This window comes from Mastomys coucha, unplaced genomic scaffold (genome assembly GCF_008632895.1).
Source record: "Mastomys coucha isolate ucsf_1 unplaced genomic scaffold, UCSF_Mcou_1 pScaffold1, whole genome shotgun sequence".
Taxonomy (NCBI): Eukaryota; Metazoa; Chordata; class Mammalia; order Rodentia; family Muridae; genus Mastomys; species Mastomys coucha.
In genome coordinates this window covers 26996635-27017219 of record NW_022196891.1, presented here as the reverse complement: position 1 = coordinate 27017219, position 20585 = coordinate 26996635, and the positions used below count along the sequence as shown (strand labels likewise).

The following is a 20585-nucleotide window of genomic DNA, read 5'->3' as shown; positions in this document are numbered from 1 at the left end:
GCAGGATTTTAAGTTTGGTGAGATCCAGTTCATCAAAGAAATACACACACACACACACACACACACACACACACATACGGTTTTGGTGTCAACTACGAATTCTCCCCACAGACCTACTTTCCAGAAGGTCCTAAGGAACAAGCCACCATATGGCTTCTCTTAAGCCATACAGGGAAACCAGGAGTACTTCTGGCGCTACATGGACAAAATTTACCATGTACTTCAGGAAGCTGTCACCCTGCCCCGGGCTGCAGAACAGAGCTCTGTCCCACCACCTTCTGGGTCCAAAAGTGTACTTGTGGCTCTCCCTAGGTGTTTCTTGCTTGTTCTAAACGTCTTATAGGATTGTATTATATATTTAAGTTTATGATGATAATTTTTGAAGAAGTTGGTTTTATTGAGTCCTCCTCCCCCAAAGTCATGGATTTCATTATGATGTTTTCATGTGTATTTGACCTATATCTTTCTCTAATATGTCTCCAGGCCCAACATATTAGAAGGAAAGAACTTGGTGTTGCATGACCTCCCCCCCAAAATAAATAAAATGTAATAAAATGTTTTCAAAAAGTCAACATTTATTCTATTAATATATCATAAAGCATTTTAAAATGACATCTTAACTTTCAAATATATTTGTGTCTACTTTGAAGCTTTTTATTTAACAATTTTAGTCTGTTTAAATATACACACACTGAGTTGCTTGCTTTTTATTTTATCTTTATTTTCATAATTCTGATTTTCATGCCCATTTCCTACTCATCATCCTTATACTCCTAAGCAATGATCTCTCCAAGTGTGTGTGTGTGTGTGTGTGTGTGTGTGTGTGTGTGTGTGTGTGTATGTGTGTGTGTGTGTGTCTATTCTGGGATATTTGTGATTCTCAGGCTAGCTTATATAACTTAACATAATGCTCTTCATTTCAATCTAGTCTCCTGCAAATGAGAATAATTCAATCCTTTCATCCAAATAAAACCACACCGTTTGTACACATACACCATGCTATCTTTATTCACTCATTTGTTGTTGGGGATCTAAACCGATTCCATGCCCTGGCTATTCTAATAGTGTAGAAAAGAGATCGGCTGCACAGTGTTTCTCTAGTGCTGACTTGGAGTTCTTCAGATGCGTATCCAGAGAGAATAACTGGGTCACGGAATGGCCCTATTTTTAATTTTTGAGAAACTTCTTTCCTTGGGCTACTCTTCCATAGCCCTTGAACTAGTTGGCATTCTCTCTCTCCAGGAGAGTCTGAATTCCTATTTCCCTACTTCCTTGTTGTTATTTGTTGGTTTTCTTAGCAATAGGCACTCTGACTGGGATGAGATGGAATCGTAGTGTAGTTTGAATCTGTATTTCTCTGATGGCTAAGGATGCTGAATATTGTTTTTAATAGCTATTTGTTATTTGTACTTCATCCTTCAAAGACTAGTTCACTTGCCCATGTATTAATGTAAATCCCCTATTGGATATACAATTGCCCAGGATTATTCTACCTCTTAGGCTTGCTCATTTTTGCTTGTACAGAAGGTTTTTAGCATCATGGAATCCCATTTGTCAATTCATGGGATTGTTTTCTGTACCATTAGAGGCATTTTGCAGAAGCTCTCTGTATTCTCATATCTGGAAGTGTCTTTAACCTGTATGTCCTGGAAGTTTAAAATTTGTAGGTCTTCCAATTCTTGAATTTCACACAGTGTGAGTAAGGTCTAGTTTGTTCTTCTGCAAATGAGGACTCAATTTCTCTAGTGCTATTATTAAAGATCCTGTCTTTATCCCAATGCATGGTTGGCTTGTTTGTTTTTCTTTTTTCTTTTTCTTTTTAACTCTGTCAGACATTGAGTAGCTGAGGCTGCATAGGTTTTTATGCCTGTGCTTCAGTCTGGCTTTGTCACTGTAGCTCTGATGTCAGTTATTGTGACGTCTCTAGCACTGTCTAGGGTTGCTTTGTTTCTGTGATGAATAGTGGTTTGTTTTTTAAAATGAGGATTATATTATACTTGGTTACCTTTTTATTGCTGTAATAAGACACCATGACCAAGACAACTTAAAGAAGCATTTATTGGGGGCTTACAGTTTCAGATGATGAGTCCATGTCCATCATGGCAGAGAGTATGACAGTAGGCAGGCAGGCATGATACTATCTGCTCTCTTCCCTCTTCTGGTCCTGTTCTCAGACCCCAAGCCTGGGAACTGAAAATCTGCCTATCTCTCTTCTGCCCGGGTATAGGCTGTAGGCATCTTTATTCAACCAATAACTTTAAATTAAGGGGCAAGGCTCTATAGACACTGGTATACATAAGGATTTCTTCATTCCTGGGGGCAACTAAGTCTTGAGAGCCAGTATTTAGCATTTCAATACATAGCAACAGACCAAACCTCAACAATTCCCCCTTTTTTTTTTGCCTAAATAAAAAGGCTCTTTCTCTTATAATAATATACAACATATAGTAGGAATTATTAGGAAAATTATTGGGTAAGAGTTATATTATAATATCCAGTCCATTTATATTTGGCAACTTGGATAAAGTATCCTATCATCTATCCTATCTTGGTGAGTTCAGAGTTTTGTATCTAAATCATTTTCTATCCTATCATTTAGACCTAGAACATCTTAAATCAGCTTCTAGTAAGACTAGGACTATTTAGTCTTCAATACCATCAGAGGCCTGAGAAGGAATGAATATTACCTGATCATACAGAAAGCACAGGGATGAAGCTCCCAAAAATTACAGAAAAACAAAGACTGCTGACTGTCTGGGCAGTCCGCAATAGTTTCTATAACGTTGAAGTATCTCTCTTCAGCCTTCTGGTCCAGAATATCTGACAGACCTTATGTGAAGCAGAAATTATGGAGGACATGCTTGTCTCATCTTGGCAGAGCTTGGCAATCGACTTCACTGTGCCCATTTGTCTTTTTTTTTTTTTTTTTCCTGGACAGCATTTCTTTTGTCTACAGATGAGGTTAGGGCATTTTATTTGCCATTTGGCTAGCTTGCCACAGTTGAAACTATTCCATAAGAGGTTTTTGATGCTCATCATTTTCTTCTAAGTTGAATGGGGTATTGCAACCATACCTTGGGGGCCAGCATTTGACACTACAATACATAGCAAAAACAAACAAACAAACAAAAACCTCAACAGCATGCATCATCACTGCCTGTCTCTCAATGTAGTTTTAATTTGTATTTCTCTGATTGCTAATAATTTTTTAAGATGTTTACTGGCCTGGCTTTTTATTATAGATTTTAGTCCTCTTGGTTTAAGCCTTTATCCTCATAGATCATGATTATTTCCTTATGCAGATATACAAATAATTGGCTGTGCCATGTGAATATGAGGGGCAGGCACATCCATTCAATTTATAATAATCTGATACAGAATTGTCTTTTCTGCATTTAAACCTTCCTTTCATTCTCAAAATAAAATCATTTGGTTATCGTATACTTTTCTTTCATATCATTTCTCCATTCTGATGGATAACGTTTTACTCACCGACTTTTCACTGATATTCAGGGTAAATGAACATTGAAATGTTGTAGAAGGTGTAGGACTTGTCAAGAGCAAACATGATATGATAATAAGTATAAAGTAAATGGTTTATAATGGCATGCCAAGCTTTAAAACCAGAAAATTCCAATCAAATAAAAAAAACAGTTTATATTAGTGATATATCTTGATCGTATATTATAAGCAAAGTACTTAAACTCTGGGGAACCATCCATCCATTATATACTGATTTGTAACTTGTTATTAAACAAATCGATATAATAAGAGAACTACTAAGATTCTAGAGGCAGGACATATAAACACTCTCAGGAGCCCAGCCTTCAGCTTGAGCACTGCTGTCTTCATGGACAACTGCATGAGCATCTGGGGCATGTGATCCTACAGGAAGATAGAAGGCTCCTTAGGCAAACTCCTGAACATGTATGCCTTTCAGATGGGCAATAGCCTGAGCATGCATGTGATGGCCTGCAACTGCTTCTGATGGCTCAACTCACACAAGAAAATCACAAACACTATGTTTCTATCAAGGGGGCAGATTGAAGAGGACAAAGGCCTCTGCTCACAGCCCAGACCATCCCGAGAATGGATCACTGCTTGCAAAAGATTTCCCCACTCCTACCTCCTCCATGGCACTTGCCGTGTTCTGCTCTGCACAAAACAGGTGTATAGGATCCCTGGTAAGAGCCAGGGTGCTCTTAAAGAAAGCATCAAGGTCTCTGAGCATCTACCCTTGCCTCACATAGACAACTGCCCTGTCTCTCCTCCCGGAGGGTCAACCTGAGCAGTTGCAGAGTTCTCTGAAGTTGAGACAGCGTGGTGTCATCTGGACAGGGATGAAGGATGGAACCCAGGACAGTAGAGGGTGATCTGCTAAGGGTTTCCTCTTTGCAGTGGCAGAGTCAGGATTTTAAGCAGCAACAACAATAATGATTGTGATGGAACCACCTTGGCAGAAGGATCTTTCTTGTTTTTTTTTTTTTTTAAAGATTTATTTTTATTTTATGTGTATGAGTACACTGTAGCTGTACAGATGGCCGTGAGCTATCGTGTGTGGCTGCTGTTGATCTCAGGACCTCTGCCGGCCCCACTCGCTCCGGCCAGCTCACTTGGGCCCCACTGGCTCCAGTCCCACTTGCTCCGGTGTAATTTACTGCAGCTGTCTTCAGACGCGCCAGAAGAGGTCCGATCTCATTACGGGTGGTTGTGAGCCACCATGTGGTTGCTGGGATCCGAACTCAGGACCTTCGGAAGAGCAGTCAGTCCTCTTACCCGCTGAGCCATCTCGCCAGCCTGGTCTTAATTGTTTTATGTTTCAGGTTTGAATCAAATGACTAAACTCGTGTGGAGTTCCATTTCCCAGAGGATACAGGAGAAATTAGGATTGCTTTTTGGGGAATTTAATTTCCTCTTAAAAGAATTTAAGAATGGCCGGGCGGTGGTGGCGCACGCCTTTAATCCCAGCACTTGGGAGGCAGAGGAAGGCGGATTTCTAAGTTCGAGGCCAGCCTGGTCTACAGAGTGAGTTCCAGGAGAGCCAGGGCTACACAGAGAAACCCTGTCTCGAAAAACCAAAAAAAAAAAAAATTTAAGAATGGACTCAACTAGAAGCTCAAAGACAGTTTTATTACAGTTTAAGGGGGAAACACACAAAGGCAAACAAGCTATATTGTATCACCAAAGCTCAGAGGAGGAGGATAGAAAAGATGCTGTTTCAGACTGAATGGAGATCAGACGCACCAAAGACAAATAGCCACTTGTTGAGTAGAGAGGAGCTTTAGAGAAAGAATACGCAAGTCCAAAATATTAGGGATGCCCAAAAACGTCAATGAAAGCATGCTTAAAGCACAGATTGAAAGGCAAGTTATCCCTTACTGAGTAATTCAGACAAGTGGGCAGGTTTACAAACTTGCATGGTTGTGCTCTATAAAAGGCTGTGCAAGAAGTGGCAATTCTTGGAAGAAAAAGCAGTATATCTCTAGACGGCTAATTATCCTGCGCAGCTCTTTAGCACCACTTAAGATGAGCCCTCAAGTCTGTTTGGCCAGGTGCTGGCCCCGTCTGTCTCATTTGGAAGGGTTGGTCTCTCCCCAGGCTATAGAGATTCCATTTTCTCAACCAAAAGTTTTTTTTTTTTTCTTTATGGTCCTTTGTTAGCATTCTGGGAAGAGACACTGCTAGCCACAGCATAGATAAGTGGGTGCCTGAGTTGCCTGAACTTTGGGCTCTTGCAGTCATGGTAGGAGAGAAAGATTTTTTTTCTATTAGCTACAATTATCTTTATGCTTTAATCAATAAAAGGATGATTATGATGGGGTTGTCAAGTGGCTCCCTGATGCATCACTGCTTTTGCATGTGTTAGGCCCTGATTTTTCAGTTTCAGCACAGCAGTAAATAAATAATGAAGGAAAGAAGGAAGGAAGGAAGAAAATGGAAGAAAGAACAAAACAGAAGCTACAAGACAGATAAAGGGAGTTTTGAATTTCTTGTGCATGGTTTCTTGGTGATTGTGCTCCTGCTTTTTCACTGCTGTATAATGAAACCATGGAGGAATGAGAACTATGTGCACATGCATATCAAACTCTGATTTGAGGACCAAGTAAGTTCTAATATATGGGAGATTTTTAAAGTATTCGTTTTTTGAGAAAAGAGTTACATTGTTTCTAAGATTCTAGTAAGTTGCACTGAGTTTAAAAACAATGAAATCATCAGAATTATAGACATTCTTTTGTTGCTTGCCTTATATAACACTTAGAAAGCTTACTAAATTGTTACAAATGAAAGAAAGAAGTTTTAGGATGAGAAAATGAGCTCCTGGTTGATACGATAAAGTTGAACTTCAAGTTGGTTCTAATGGTAATTAGTGGTCACTTGAACATCCATTGTTATATTTTGAAATGATGAGTAGAATGATATTCATTCAGAATCTGTGTTCAATTGCTGTTAGTGTAAGCTACAGTAAGATCCCAGATAAACTCTTGACCTGTCTTTCAGCTTTCTTCTGATTGGCTCAACAACTAGTCGATGTGAGGTCCAAGGTAAAGGAGTTGACTGGAGTGACTCTCTCCCAGAATGTGTAAGTAAGTAAAGATTCCTTCTAACATGATCAAATGACACTTAGTCTGTATTCTATACTCTTTGTGGATCTCTTACCTCTCGGACCCCCTCTATTTGACAGAATTTAGCTTTACCATGCTACCCTTCCTGATTACTCCTTTCTCTACCTTTACTCATCTAAGTTGCCACGTGCGAGCCCCCTCCAGCCATCATCAATGGGAAGCACAGTGGTAGAGATGAGGACCTGTACACATTTGGCTCCATCGTCATCTACAGTTGTGATCCCACCTTCACACTCCTTGGCAATGAGTCCATTGTCTGCACCGTGGTGAACAAAACAATAGGTGTCTGGAAACCAAGACCTCCTACCTGTGAAAGTAAGTCCCAGGGGTGAAGTCTGCTTTGCATTGTTCTCGTTTATTTACAGGAATAAGGTGCAGGCCACTGGGGGTAGTGACAGTAGTTAAATAGGAACTAATGGTTGCAATAATAAAGTAGTTCATTTGCTCAGCCATCATGCTACAGTTATTGGAATGGTATAGACTATGTGATAATAATCCACATTACAGTCCTGCCATTTTATAGGAAAAGCTTTCTGTAAGATCTTTCTCACTGCATTGTTGCCTTGGAAAACTTCTCACGAAAGCTCACATTTGTATGGGAGGCAACATTTTTTTACCTCTCTGGCAAAAGTGTCCACCATCAAACACAGTGGAAGACTGCAAAAGGAGAGCAGACAGAAGCTGAGGCTGGAAGTATTGTCAGTCTTGGCAAGAGTCAGATGAGGAAGGGCCTGGTGTGTAATAGAGTTATACAAACAAATGTCTACTCATCCCCGATGGGCACCAGCTGACAGAACAAAAGGTGAATTCACTATCATCTACCTTGGTGAGACCCATGAGCTTATCAGGCATGCTACCAAGTGCTAAGCACCAGTGAGGAGTTACTTATAGAGCCCTAGTGATTCCAGAAGTTTCTCCCTATTCTGCATGACTACCCCATGGAAGCTGACTCATGCAGTACAATTTTTAGTTCCTCATGGAAGCTGAATCAGCAATACTGTTTTCAATGAGTCCTTCGCTTCCTATACACTCCAATATTTCCAAGGCAACGTGCAGCGGAGAGGAAACCCAGGAACCACTGCTGGCATCTCCACTGACAGTCTCATGACCCTCTATTTGAGCATGACAATCGTTCTATCAACGACTCCCACTGTATTGTTTGCTCTAGTTGCCATGGCGACCATGGGTGCAAAGTTCAAAGTGGTGGTGTGCTATGCCAGTACATCTCTCTATAACACACACTCAGAAGGTACAGTGAGACACTGAAGGGACAGTTTGATGTGGGACATCTGTGACCATCATCCAAAGTGAAGGGGCTTCAGCTGTATTTCTGCAGTGGTATGAAGAGGAATAAGGAGGAATGGTCAACAGGCATTGCAAGATCTGGATGGGTGGGACTAGAACATAGGATGGAGTTTGTTCTCATCTGTGAGGAGCAGGTCTCTGATGCTCTCTCATTCCGTAACCACCATGTCATCACTAAAGGCTGTTGATGTACAACCAAAACCAATCTGGAGATTAGACTACAATATTGGAAGGATTCGGATACATGGCGTTAGGGCTTCAAAATTAAAATGTTGATAGGCTTGGATTTTTGTTTTTTGTTTTATGTCTTTTAACTGAGAAAGTCAACTTTATCACAATGACTAGCATGATGAGGTCTCACTTTTTCGAGGTGCCTAGAGACTGTCATTTTTAAATGTTTTCCTTGCACATACCTGACACAAACTTATATTATGAACTGGGTTAAAATGTTATACGCCAGAGCCCCATAATCTTGGGCTATCTTTAGTCCTTTGGAAGTCATCCATTGCCCTCCCCTGTGTCTGACCTAGCATCCTTGTGACTAGCATCCTTAACAGTTTTAGCAAAGTGCTAGCTTTCATCGAGTCAACAATCAAGAATCTAAAAGCTGTAGCATAAGTGTCCCACTTTAGCCCATCTCCCCGGGCCTCCACCAATACATTTGGTAAACACTTTAAGTTATGATTTTCTTAGTTCTGCCAATAATAAAATTTCCTATAACCACTACCACCATGGAGTATGGTCTTTGGGGGAACCTGAATCTGCGTTCCCAGGGCACATGCGCTCACACTGGGTTCCAGAGAGAAACTGTCTTTAATTCCTTTTTAAGGTGAGAACTGGGTCAGCCTCTGATCCTGGAACTGTAACAAAGCCCTTGCCACCTCTTGACTACCAAGATGCCTTTCCTGTGCTTCTTTAGAAATCATCTGCCACCGGCCACAGATTCCGAAGGGAGACTTGGTCCCTGGATTTCAACAGTTCTATACTTACAGAGACGCTCTTGAGATCGGATGCAAGAAGGGTTTTATCCTCAGAGGCAGCAGTGTGATCCACTGCGAGGCTAACAGCGAGTGGTTTCCTCCTGTCCCCACTTGTGAACCCAGTGAGTATGGACTACGACAGAGCTGCAGGATTTATCCTCTACGATTATCCAGAATGGAGGTGGACTATGTTTATGGGAGCAAGGCTACTTTAAACTTCATGCTTTCATTCTGTATGTGTGTGTGTCTCTCTCTCTCTCACACACACACACACACACACACACACACACACACACACACACCCTCCCCCACTATGCACAGGTGGAGGTTAGAGAACAACTTCCTGGAGCGTGTTTTCTTCTGCTGTGTATGGGCCTAGGAGATGGGACTTAGTTTTTCAAGGTGACTGGCAACTACCTTTACCTACTGAGCCCTCTCCCTGTCTCCTCAAACTCACTTTAATACAGTAATCACAAAAGTTAAATTTCTATTTTATTTGTTGTCAACATTTTTGCTAGAAGGAAGATATTTTTATCAGCAATCTCTTACTATTATTTGAACTATTTCATCCCAAGATTCTGTTGGTAGTATGGATTATATATTTACTATAAAAAATCTTCCAGTATTTTGAATATTAGCTTTTTATTGGATGTAGGGTTGGTAAAGACCTTTTCCCAATCTGTAGGTTGCTGTTTTGTCCTATTGACAGTGTCCTTTGACTTATAGAAGCTTTTCAATTTTATGAGGTCCCGTTTGTTGATTGTTGATCTTGTCATACAGATCTTTCACCAGAGCACGAGACACTGGTGTTCTGTTCTGGAAATTTTCCCCTGTGCCAATGTGTTCCAGGCTCTTCCCCTCTTTCTCTTCTATTAGATTCAGTGTATCTGGTTTGATGTGGAGGTCCTTGATCCACTTGGACTTGAGCTTTGTACAAGGAGATAAGAATGGATGGATTTGCATTCTTCTACATGTTGACCACCAGTTGAACCAGCACCATTTGTTGAAAATGCTGTCTTTTTCCACTGGATGGTTTTAGCTTCTTTGTCAAAGATCAAGTGACCATTACTGTGTGGGTTCATTTCTGGGTCTTCAATTTCATTCCGTTGACCTACCTGCCTGTCTCTATACCAATTATCACCACTGTTCTATAGTGCAACTGGATGTCAGGGATGGTGATTCCCCCAGAAGTACCTTTATTGTTGAGAATAGTTTTTGCTATCCTGGGTTTTTTGTTGTTCTGAATGAATTTGAGAGTTGCTCTGTGAAGAACTGAGTTGGAATTTTGATGGAGATTACTTTGAATCTGTAGATTGCTTTCAGCAAGGTGGCCATTTTTACTATATTAATCCTGCCCATCCATGAGCATGGGAGATCTTTCCATCTTCTGAGATCTTCTTCAATTTCCTTCTTCAGAGACTTGAAGCTCTTGTCAAACAGATCTTTCATTTGCTTGGTTAGAGTCACACCAAGATATTGTATATTATTTATGACCATTGTAAAGGGTGTCATTTCCCTAACTTCTTTCTCAGACCATTTATCCTTTGAGTAGAGAAAGGTTACTGATTTGTTAGAGTTAATTTTATATCTAGCCACTTTGCTGAAGTTGTTTATCAGGTTTAGGAGTTCTCTAGTAGAAGTTTTGGGGCCACTTATGTATTCTGACACTGTTGTTGTTGCCAAGAGGCACTTGCTGACAGGAACCTGGTGTGGCTATTTCCTGGGAGGTTCTGTCAGCACCTGCCCAATGCAGATGTGGATGCTCGCAGCAAATCATCAAACCGAGCTCAGGGACCTGGTGGAGGAGCTGGCAGAGCAGAGGAAGATTGCAACCCCATGGGAAGAACAATGTTGGCTGGCCAGACCACCCAGTGCTCTCAAGGACCAGACCACCAACAAAAGAGTGAAAAGTGGGGGACCCATAGCTCCAAATACATGTATATCAAAGATGACCTTGTCTGACATCAATGGGAGGGGAGGCCCTTGGGCCTGTGGAGGTTTGATGCTAGAGTGATGAGGCAAGAGTGGGCGGGTGGGTGGAGGAGCACCCTCCTAGGAGCAAATGGGAGAAGGGAAAGGGCAGATGGGATGGGGGTTTGTGGAGGGGTATCTGGGGAGGAAGATATCATTTGATATGTTAACAAATGGAATGATTAATAATAATAGTAAAAATTATGTAACCCCCCCTAAAAAAATCTTCCAATATATGGATCAGCATGCTCAATGAGTATGTGTGCTTGCCTCTGAGCATGAATACTGGAGGCTGATCCCCAGGATCCACATGATAGAAGGTGTTAATAAAAGAAATAGCTCTCATCTCAAAGGAACACAGAAGATGGTTTATTCTGGGGCTGACTATGAGTAACCATGGCCTAAGAACAGAGATTAAAGTTTCCTCAAACGGAGTGTTCCAACAAAGCAACAGCTTCATGAATTTTTTATGGAAACAGAAGGGTATAAGTCATGTTAGTGGTTACATCCTATAGTCAGCTTCCAGCAAAGTTGGGAAACCTCTGGTACCTGCTTTGGATACTGTAGGATTGATTTCTCAGCTCTTTAGTTGGTGTGGAATAAGGGATCTGTTGAGCTGTGGACTTGACACATGATTGTACGGCAGAAACTAGCTTTATTAAGAGAAAGGACCTTTAGGGGAGAGAAGATTAGAATGGGACAGTGTAATCAATTAAAGACAGTATAACAGGGCCTTTAAGGACAGGAAATTTAGGTAAGAGATAGGTAGATAGATAGATAGATAGATAGATAGACAGACAGACAGACATATTATAGATGATATATAAACTTGATGGGTGGATGATTGATAGGTAATAGATAAGCAGATTGATCAGTGATAAACAGATCATGATAGATAGATAGATGGATAGATGGATAGATAGATGGATAGATAGATAGATAGATAGATAGATAGATAGATAGATAGATAGATAGATAGATAGCTGCTATGAAAGGGATGGTACAGGGAAGCATAGGCAGGTCTTTTATAAGTTCTAGAGGTCTGGTGAGAAGTTTCACACAATGTGAATTAGTCTGGTACTCTGTATGATGAAGAGTGTGGAGGAGCCAGAGACTGATTAGTACCAAAAATTAGGAGTTATAAAATCATAGCAGAGCAGTGTCTTTTAACTCTTTATCCTGAGGAGAGAAAGCTACCATGGATGAAGGGCAGGGCTGATCTCTCAGGTTGTGGGATCAGACCTTTTAGAGTGACCAGTCTCTTACAGGAGCAGGCCTTAATGTGACATTTCCAACCTTTTTGTTTAGTTTTTTTTAAAAAAAGAAAAAAGATAAAAGAATGAATTTGTAGGTAAAGAAATCAGAGGAGACATAAAGAAAAATGGATATTGGCTTTGAGTCTCTGATGTTCACAAACTGATTAGAAACACAGGACCAATAGATAAACAGATACATAGATATAGATAGATAGATAGATAGATAGATAGATAGATAGATAGATAGATAGAGATAGATAGATGGATAGATGGATAGATAGATAGATGATAGATGAAAGGAGGGATGGAGAGGAAGGGAGGGAGTTGAAGGGGGAAGGGAGGGAGAGGAAGGGAGGGAGAGGAAGGGAGGGAGAGGAAGGGAGGGAGAGGAAGGGAGGGGGAGAGGGAGAGCAGGAGTTAGGTAGTGGGCTCTGAGGCAGAGGCTGGTATCCAGAATTAAGAATAAGGAAGACATAGCCCATTAAGTTTGTACAGGGTGTCAAACAGTCGTCTGGGCGAATGAGTGAACAGACAGACTAGAGAGGGCAGGACAGATGTAAGGACACCAAGTCTAGAGGTCTATGTAGAGTTTTGAAATCCATTTTTGAGCTGAAGTTGATAGGACTGGGTGAGGGAAACAGAAGAGTTAGTGACAGAACAGACACTGTGAAAGGTGGTTACTGTTGATATTTTAAGGTAGGTTAGGGAAGACAGCAGAGGGTAAAGATAGGCTTTAATATAATTGGGCTTGTCACAGAGACGTCTAAGGTTAATTTTAGTAAGCCTTAGCCACAAGAATATTGTCACACATGGAAGAAGGTAGTAGATTGATGAGTAGTCAAGGTTAAAATATCTCTCCTATGGTAACTTTGGCTTTGGATCTGTACCACTGTAACTCTTATAGATGTCTGTCACAGACAATTTAACTACACAGTTATGATTTGTTGGAGCTTCAGCACAATATGCCCTCTTATTAGTGATACCACATTGTTTGGTGTGTGGCACTATTATCTCACATTCTACATGGCTGGGAACTTCCCTGAGGCCTAGGTATGAATGAGGCTGAGAAACCAGGGATGTCTCCAGGAAGAGAAATGACTTACCAGAACCATTGAGGAAGACATTCCTGGATCGTATCAATCTATTAGTCATTAAGACCTGGTGTGATTTTTTTTTTTTGTCTTCTTCGTTTTAAATAACATCTTATATGTAAAGTTTTAAAATTAGAGTAATCCAGAACTCAATATGTCCTAAAGAAGTTACCAATGAAGGAAATGAGTATTTGGAGTTAAACTTAGAAGAGACCTAATCTAATTGGTTGACCCAAATAAGATAGAAGTTTTGGTAAGCAGTTATTTAAATGAATAATTTTGTAAATAAGATGTCCTGCTTATTGTAAGGCCAAAAGCTATCCACATGAGAAGACATACAAAAACACACAAATATTATGAAGCACGGTCCAACTCTTTAAAAGTCAATAACCTCTGTGTGGCATTTAAATATAGCTCAGACACAAAGCCGGGGCCATTTCCAAGAGATCTCAATTTTGACAACATCCCAAGTAGTAATCTTTTTGTTTGTTTGTTTTTCGAGACAGAATTTCTCTGTGTAGCCCTGGCTGTCCTGGAACTCACTCTGTAGACCAGGTTGGCCTCAAACTCAGAAATCCACCTGCCTCTGCCTCCCAAGTGCTGGGATTAAAGGTGTGAGCCACCACTGCCCGGCCCAAGTAGTAATCTTGATTGAATCAGGTCTTCTAAATTAGTGCTCCTCAGTTACAATAAGCAATTCACAATAACCTTTAATTATCAAACCTACCTCATCACTGACTCATTTTGGCAACCTGGGCTCTCTACAGCTTGCTAAGGCTTAACTGTCTTAGCTGTCAGCTTAGCAAAATGTCTTCTCTGTATTCATTTTGCTATTCTTACTTCCTGCCAACATGTCTTCCCATGTCCTGGTTTTGCTTTATTTTGCTTTTTAATAGCATGACCTATTAAAAATATAATTTGGCAGCCTAGGAAGAGAGAGTTATACTCGAATTCCATTAACAGTCAGAGCTGTAAGGGACAGTTTTGGTTCATGGATTATCCTGCTACCAAGAAAGGCAGGAAACGCTGTTAACCCTTTAGTCGCAGGTTACGTTTAATACTCTGGAGACAACTCTTGTGAATAAAGCCACTATGTTTAAAAGGGACACCCAGGAAGTGACTTCTGAAACACAGACGTGTGCAGGCCACCACAAGTTACTCTTGCTAAGCAGCACGGCGACAGTCATTTTAAATGTCATACTTGGGGCTCCTATGCCAATTTCAATAACATATTTCTTCATGTTGTTTTTCATGGCCAGATGGTTGTATCAATATACCAGACATTTCCTTTGCTTCCTGGGAGGGAAGTACATTTCCATTAAGAAATTTTGAAGTATTTGAAATTGGGACCAAATTGCGATACCAGTGCAAGCCTGGCTATCAAGCAAGTCCTAACGACCCCCAGACTGTGACTTGTCAGGAAAATCTGACCTGGTCATCTTCCAGTGGGTGCAAAAGTAAGTGACCTTGAATGTGAGGACGCTGTTGATCGCATGCGTCTTTTGGATTATCCATCGAATGTATTGAGTGCAATTATTGAGATTTCTCGGTGCCCATTTCATTACATCGGATATGGGTAATTTTTGTAAATACTCAGTGCACGTTTGAAAGTAGGCGTCATTTTGTGATTGTTGTTTAAGTGTTGCATATTAGCTGATTAGTTCTAATTCTGTGATTGTGATGTTAGAATTTAAATCTATATATCAGTTTCCACCAAAGGAGATTTATTTGATGGCAGGTTTATTTTTTTATCTTTTAGTTTTTAAAACATCTTCTTTCCCTTTTTTGTATCTTAAGATGGCATTAATATGAAATGATATGTTTTACCTGTGCATTTAGCCTTTTATTATTATGAAATGACCCCTTATTGCTGTAGTTATTTTGTCTTTAAATTATATTCTCATGTCAATATAGCTCACAGCTTATTTAAGTTTGTCTTGTGTTGTTTGACTTACTTTTAAGCGTTCTGTTCTATTTTAAAAATATTTTAAAAGCAGGTTGATGTGTAACTAATGTCATTAGTAATGCCCTTGAAATTATGACATGTAATTATGTACCATCAAATAGTATATTATGTTTTCTGCCTTTTTATACTGCAATCTTGACTTCTTTCGAATTAGTAATTTCTTTACTTTGCTCTCTATGTGTCTCTCCCCTTGTCTCTTAACTACACACACACACACACACATACACACACACTTACCTTTTATTTAATCTAGTGTGCAATAAAAATTATAGTATGTGTTTTTAATGTAACACAAGTTAATGCCTTTACCTCTTTTAAGGCAACAGAAAGACCTAGAATCCTAATTTACCTCCACTCGATTTAAATGCATTTTTTTGCACATTTCAATTCTATGAAAGTCTGTCATGTAAGTATTATCATTGTGATAATACTGCTACTGTTCTCACTGTAAGAGATCAAACTAGCTTAAATGATAGATAATTGCCATTGAATCTCTTTTGAGTCTTTAGATTTATACTAGTTATCATGTTTCCCCAAAGGATACTATAGTCTCCTTTAGTGAGAATATATTGATGCTAGTGTGTCCGTTGTATCTCTCCTGCTGTGTATTCACCTTAATATTTGGGGATATGTTCTATGCATATACAAGTCTAGATGGACAATCATTTTCTTTAATCACAATATATTTCATTCCATTTTGTTTTATTTTCATCTTAAAGTTTAATATTATTTACACTGATGATTATTTCAAAGGATTTTTTTTCCTGACTGCTTTTATTCTTTCTTTTTTTTCTGTTTCTCAGCCCTTTGGTGTGTGTGTTCTTGCTGCACAAACTTGGTGATCTGTACTGAAATCCTGGAACCCATCTAAAGGTGGAAGGGAAAAATCAACTCCCCTGGGTTCCAGAGATTCAATTTAGATCACTAGGCTTGTGCATCAAGAGCCTTTAACCCCTGAGCTTTCTCACCGGAACCCAAGCATATTAATTTTAACCTATAACCTTCTTCTGGGTCTTACCCCCACACATTCATGGCAACCTCGAAATACAAATTCCGAACTTTAAATTATAGAAAAGCACATACATCTGAACACTTGGTCCCCAGTTAGTGGAACTGTTTAGGAACAACTAGAAGGCATGTGTTTGTTGGAGGAGCTGCATCACTGGGGGAAGGCTCTGAGGCTTCGAAAGATGCGATTCCCAGGGTGCTCTCTGCCTCCTGCTTATAAACTGAAGTATTAGCTCTCACCTGCTGCTTCAACAACCAAGCCCTCACTCTGCCATCATAGACTCTAACCCTCTAAAACCACGAGTCCAGTCAAACTCTTTCTTTTATAAGTTGACTTGGCCATGGTATCTTATCACAGACATAGAAAAATAATAAACAATTCATCCGATCAAATAAAGACTTCTTATGCCATCTTGGTAAAGCTTTTTCTCAGTTTTTTTCTTCCAAATCGTGTTTATCAACACTACAAGTTAAATATACTTTATTGATCAGTGTGTAGCATTGTAACCGTTAACTGTATTTCCATATTGTTGTGCATTGAACATTTCTAGAATTTATTCAAACTGAAGCTTTGTGCCTACTGGATAATTCTTCCTCTTCTCTGAAAGTAATATTCTATCCTGTTTCCACAAGTTTAATTATTAATGTCTGTCATAAGGCAGAGTGAAAACTTTGGCCAACGGTGTCTTTCCCATAGGCGCATAAGTGTGCGTCTCTTTTAATCTCCCAGGGATATGCTGCCCAACACCAAATATGGAGAAAATCAAAATTGTAAGTGAAAGGAGAGATTTCACTGGCACATGCATCTATGCCTATGGAGACTATGTCTTCTACATTTGTAATGAAGGTTCTTACCCTATGTCTATGGATGGAAGGAGTTCATGTCAGGCGGATGGGAGGTGGGACCCTGTAATACCATCATGTCAGGAAGGTAAGAATGCTAAGGGAACTTGTCATGTCCTTCTCCAAATATCCCAAGGGGTCCTATGCAGTTCTATGGAGAGTAATCTTTTAAAAAGAAGTGAGTTTGGAATTGTTCGTCCCATGCTTACTAGACAGAAGTTCACAGATACCTTGGCACCATCGAAGCTATTGATAGAGTTGTAGACCCAGTTGTACCGACAAGAGGGCCTGCAAAAGCTTTTGCCAGGGGACATAGCACACTGAATAAGATCCTTCAGTATCTCATTTTGTAAATGTTTCTGCATCTGCTAACACTATGGTCAAATTTTTAGTAAAGTAAAAGACTATCCCATAAGTCTTTGTATTTGTACATACAGGGGAGAAGGATGGCTTATATAATTAATGAAACAATGGGTGACTTTGTTTTGGATGGGAAGAAAGACTTGGGTCCTAGTGACTGACATCAGCTTTTTCATTTTCTTGTTCAGACTTAGGCCTGCCAACCCATCTTGCTCTCACCTTACCAAACATATCAGAAATCAACGAGATGAACAAAACATATCTACTTGGTAATGGTAAGACACTGAAAATATTATCATAGAGCAATGTTAATATCTTATTATGAATGATTCCTTCAACATGACAGAGTCTATTGTGGGCCATATTTTGAGTTAATAGAAAGGCGGCGTTAAAGATGATAACTTGGGGTCAAGTGGTTGATTTGGGGTTAATATAAAAGCAAAGTTTAAGCAGATAACTTGGTATCTAGTGGTTAATTGGGATCATCATGAGAAATGAGAAGTATTCATGGGGAAAAAATAGTAGCCATCAGAGTTAAAGAAGTAACTTACCTCTGCTCTGAGGGTTGTAATTTATGTGATTAGCATTATTTCACTACCGCTCAGTCTATATTTCCTTCAGTCAGCACTCTCATAAGCATGGATTTTCTGACAGATGTGGTATCTCTAGCCATTATTCATTATGAGAATTTCTTCACGTCTCATGATTGCCGACTCGGTGTAACCCGCTGGGCGGAACTCATGAGATACTTCAGTGGTTATCTTGGACTCCAGATACACTATTTCCTGACCAGTATTTACCAGACGTTTTGACTCTCTATCATGCCCACAGCCTGTTGCCATACAATATGGTAGCATTTCCCCTCATCCAAGCTTCCCCATAAGGTGAAGAAGCCTAGAAAAAAAATTGATGAAAGCAGCAGCTTCAAGATCAGTGCTTGGCTTCAGTGTCTACTGACTGGACTGTTCTGCCTCTGGCCTTGCAGGACATCTAGTCTACTAATCTAAAGATACACGCAGAAAAGTATGCATTATGCAAATACAGTGCAAATGGTTTGGTGGGATTAATTCTGAAGAGCATAACCATACTAGCTCTATGTGTTGTCCTTATTAATTACATAGTTACACAGAGATACTACTGACCAGCATCATGGGAGGTAGCATCTCCATTCTGGTGTCTGTGTGTGTGTGTGTGTGTGTGTGTATGTGTTGTATGTATATATGTATGTATTTGTATTTTCCTGTTTTCATTAAATTTTAAGGTTAACATGCAAACCAATGAGTTTCATTATGGAACTTTAATACATTTGTATCATTATTCTTTGTTCTAATTTCTTCCTCTCCCCTACTCCCCTTCTCTCCCCGCTGCCTACTTTTCTATTCATTCCACTGAGAGTGTTCCCATTGTGCTCTGGTTTCATGTCACAAATATATTATTTTCTCTTTACTCCTATCTTAAGAACTATTCTTTCCCTCTCTTGACTCCCTTTCTATTTACACAGCTCCCTCTCTCTCTCTCTCTGTCACACACACACGCATGATTAAGTAAAAGAAAGTCAAGATAAGAAACCACCAATATAGAAAGAAGAGAAAACAGGAATAAAGCCTACACTGGGTTTTTCACAGAGAAGCTAGCTAGCTCATGCTCAATAGAATCCATGGAGAGGAGTTCCACCAGGGAGGTGTCCTGAGAGACACAACGTATCTGCTACTGTCTGCTACGAGGAGAGCTGTAGAGCTGCAGACAATCTGTGCTACAGTAAACCCAAGCCAGATGACAAAACTCACAGCCACAGGAGATGGCAGATGCACACTGTAAAGGGTATAGGAGAATCTGACACTGGGAGATTGCCGGTGTGCAAATTCCCCCTTTCCAATCTTTATGGAAGAAGAAGAATTGGGCTGTAGGACCACGGAAATGGTGGAGGGGGCTTGACAAAGGCTAAACACAGCCCGTCTGAATCCACCAAGCAGAGAACAGTGCCACAGAAACCTGTAGACTCAGCCTTGGGCAGAGAAATCTGAAATTCTCATCATCCCGGCCCCAATATTGTCCCACGGAGCGGGGACTCCATTCTAGTGCAGCACACTTAAAAGATGATGGGTTGTCCTCGGACAACAGACCTCATCCCGCACACTTTGGGGATGCAGCAGAAAAGATTGCTCTTAAAAGAAGAAATACGATGTCTAACTTATATTTAAAAAACTGTTCAACATCCTTAACCATCAGGGAAATACTAATGAAAATATTTTGAGATTTCATCTCGCCCGTCATCAGGAAAGCATAAAAGCAGAAGCTTGTGAGGCTGCAGAGAAAGAAGAAACCTTGCTCACTACTAGTGTGAGTATAAACTAGTGCAAACACCAGAGCAGTGTAGATATTCTTAAAACATAAAAAAAAAAAACCTAATATATGACCCAGCCATACTGCTTCCAGCCATATATTCTAAGGAGTCTATATCTTACACAGAGATACTTGCACACCTACATTTGTTGATTCACAGAGAAACAGGATCAGCCCAGGTGACCATCAGCAGATGAACAGATAGTGAAAACATGGTTGCATAGACACAAAGAAACTCTATTTGGCCACGAAGAAAGATGAAATTCATAGGCAAAAAAAAAAAAAAAATATGCTAGAACTGGGAAAAGATTGCTGTGAGATAACAGGCTCAGAGAAACACATGCACTGTGCAGTCAGGAAACTGGTAAGGTGCCCAGTAAAAAGAGAAAATGGACTTTCAGAGCAGAGGAAGGAAGGATCATAGAATATGTGACATGAAAATGGAAGAGGTAGGGGTGGAGAGTACAAATGGGATAGGGCGACAGAAATGGAGGATGATCAGACGGTACACAAATACCATAGCGAAAACATTTCTTTTGAACGTAATTAGGGGAAAAAGATTCAATGCATTTTCCCCTGCTGAAGTTGAATGTTCCTCTGGTTTCACGTCTCCGTCTTCATACCTGTTTCTCTCTTCTGGTTGAGAATGTCTTCACTCTGCCTGTCCTAATGCACCATGTTTGAAGTAGAGAAACTGATTTCCCAGGCTCAGAGATGGGGGGATTGGCCACGGGTCACGCCATTCCTTGAGTGTCAGATGAGGCTCTGGACTTAGTATTTTTCAGTTGGACCAAGTAAGCCTTTGTAGCTGTTTGTACAGAATGAGTTCTTTTTCGTTT

At 40.1% G+C, this 20585-nt stretch overlaps 1 protein-coding gene across 1 annotated transcript in view; it reads left to right on the top strand.

Annotated features, from left to right (window-relative positions):
- Positions 1 to 20585, top strand: part of LOC116070092 (zona pellucida sperm-binding protein 3 receptor-like) — a 39691-nt gene that overhangs the window by 16337 nt on the left and 2769 nt on the right. Inside the window, exons 6-11 of the mRNA XM_031341275.1 lie at positions 6499 to 6584; positions 6744 to 6938; positions 8848 to 9030; positions 14486 to 14683; positions 16931 to 17131; positions 17592 to 17678. Coding sequence (XP_031197135.1) covers positions 6499 to 6584; positions 6744 to 6938; positions 8848 to 9030; positions 14486 to 14683; positions 16931 to 17131; positions 17592 to 17678 — 950 coding nt within the window. The remainder of the gene's footprint in view (positions 1 to 6498; positions 6585 to 6743; positions 6939 to 8847; positions 9031 to 14485; positions 14684 to 16930; positions 17132 to 17591; positions 17679 to 20585) is intronic.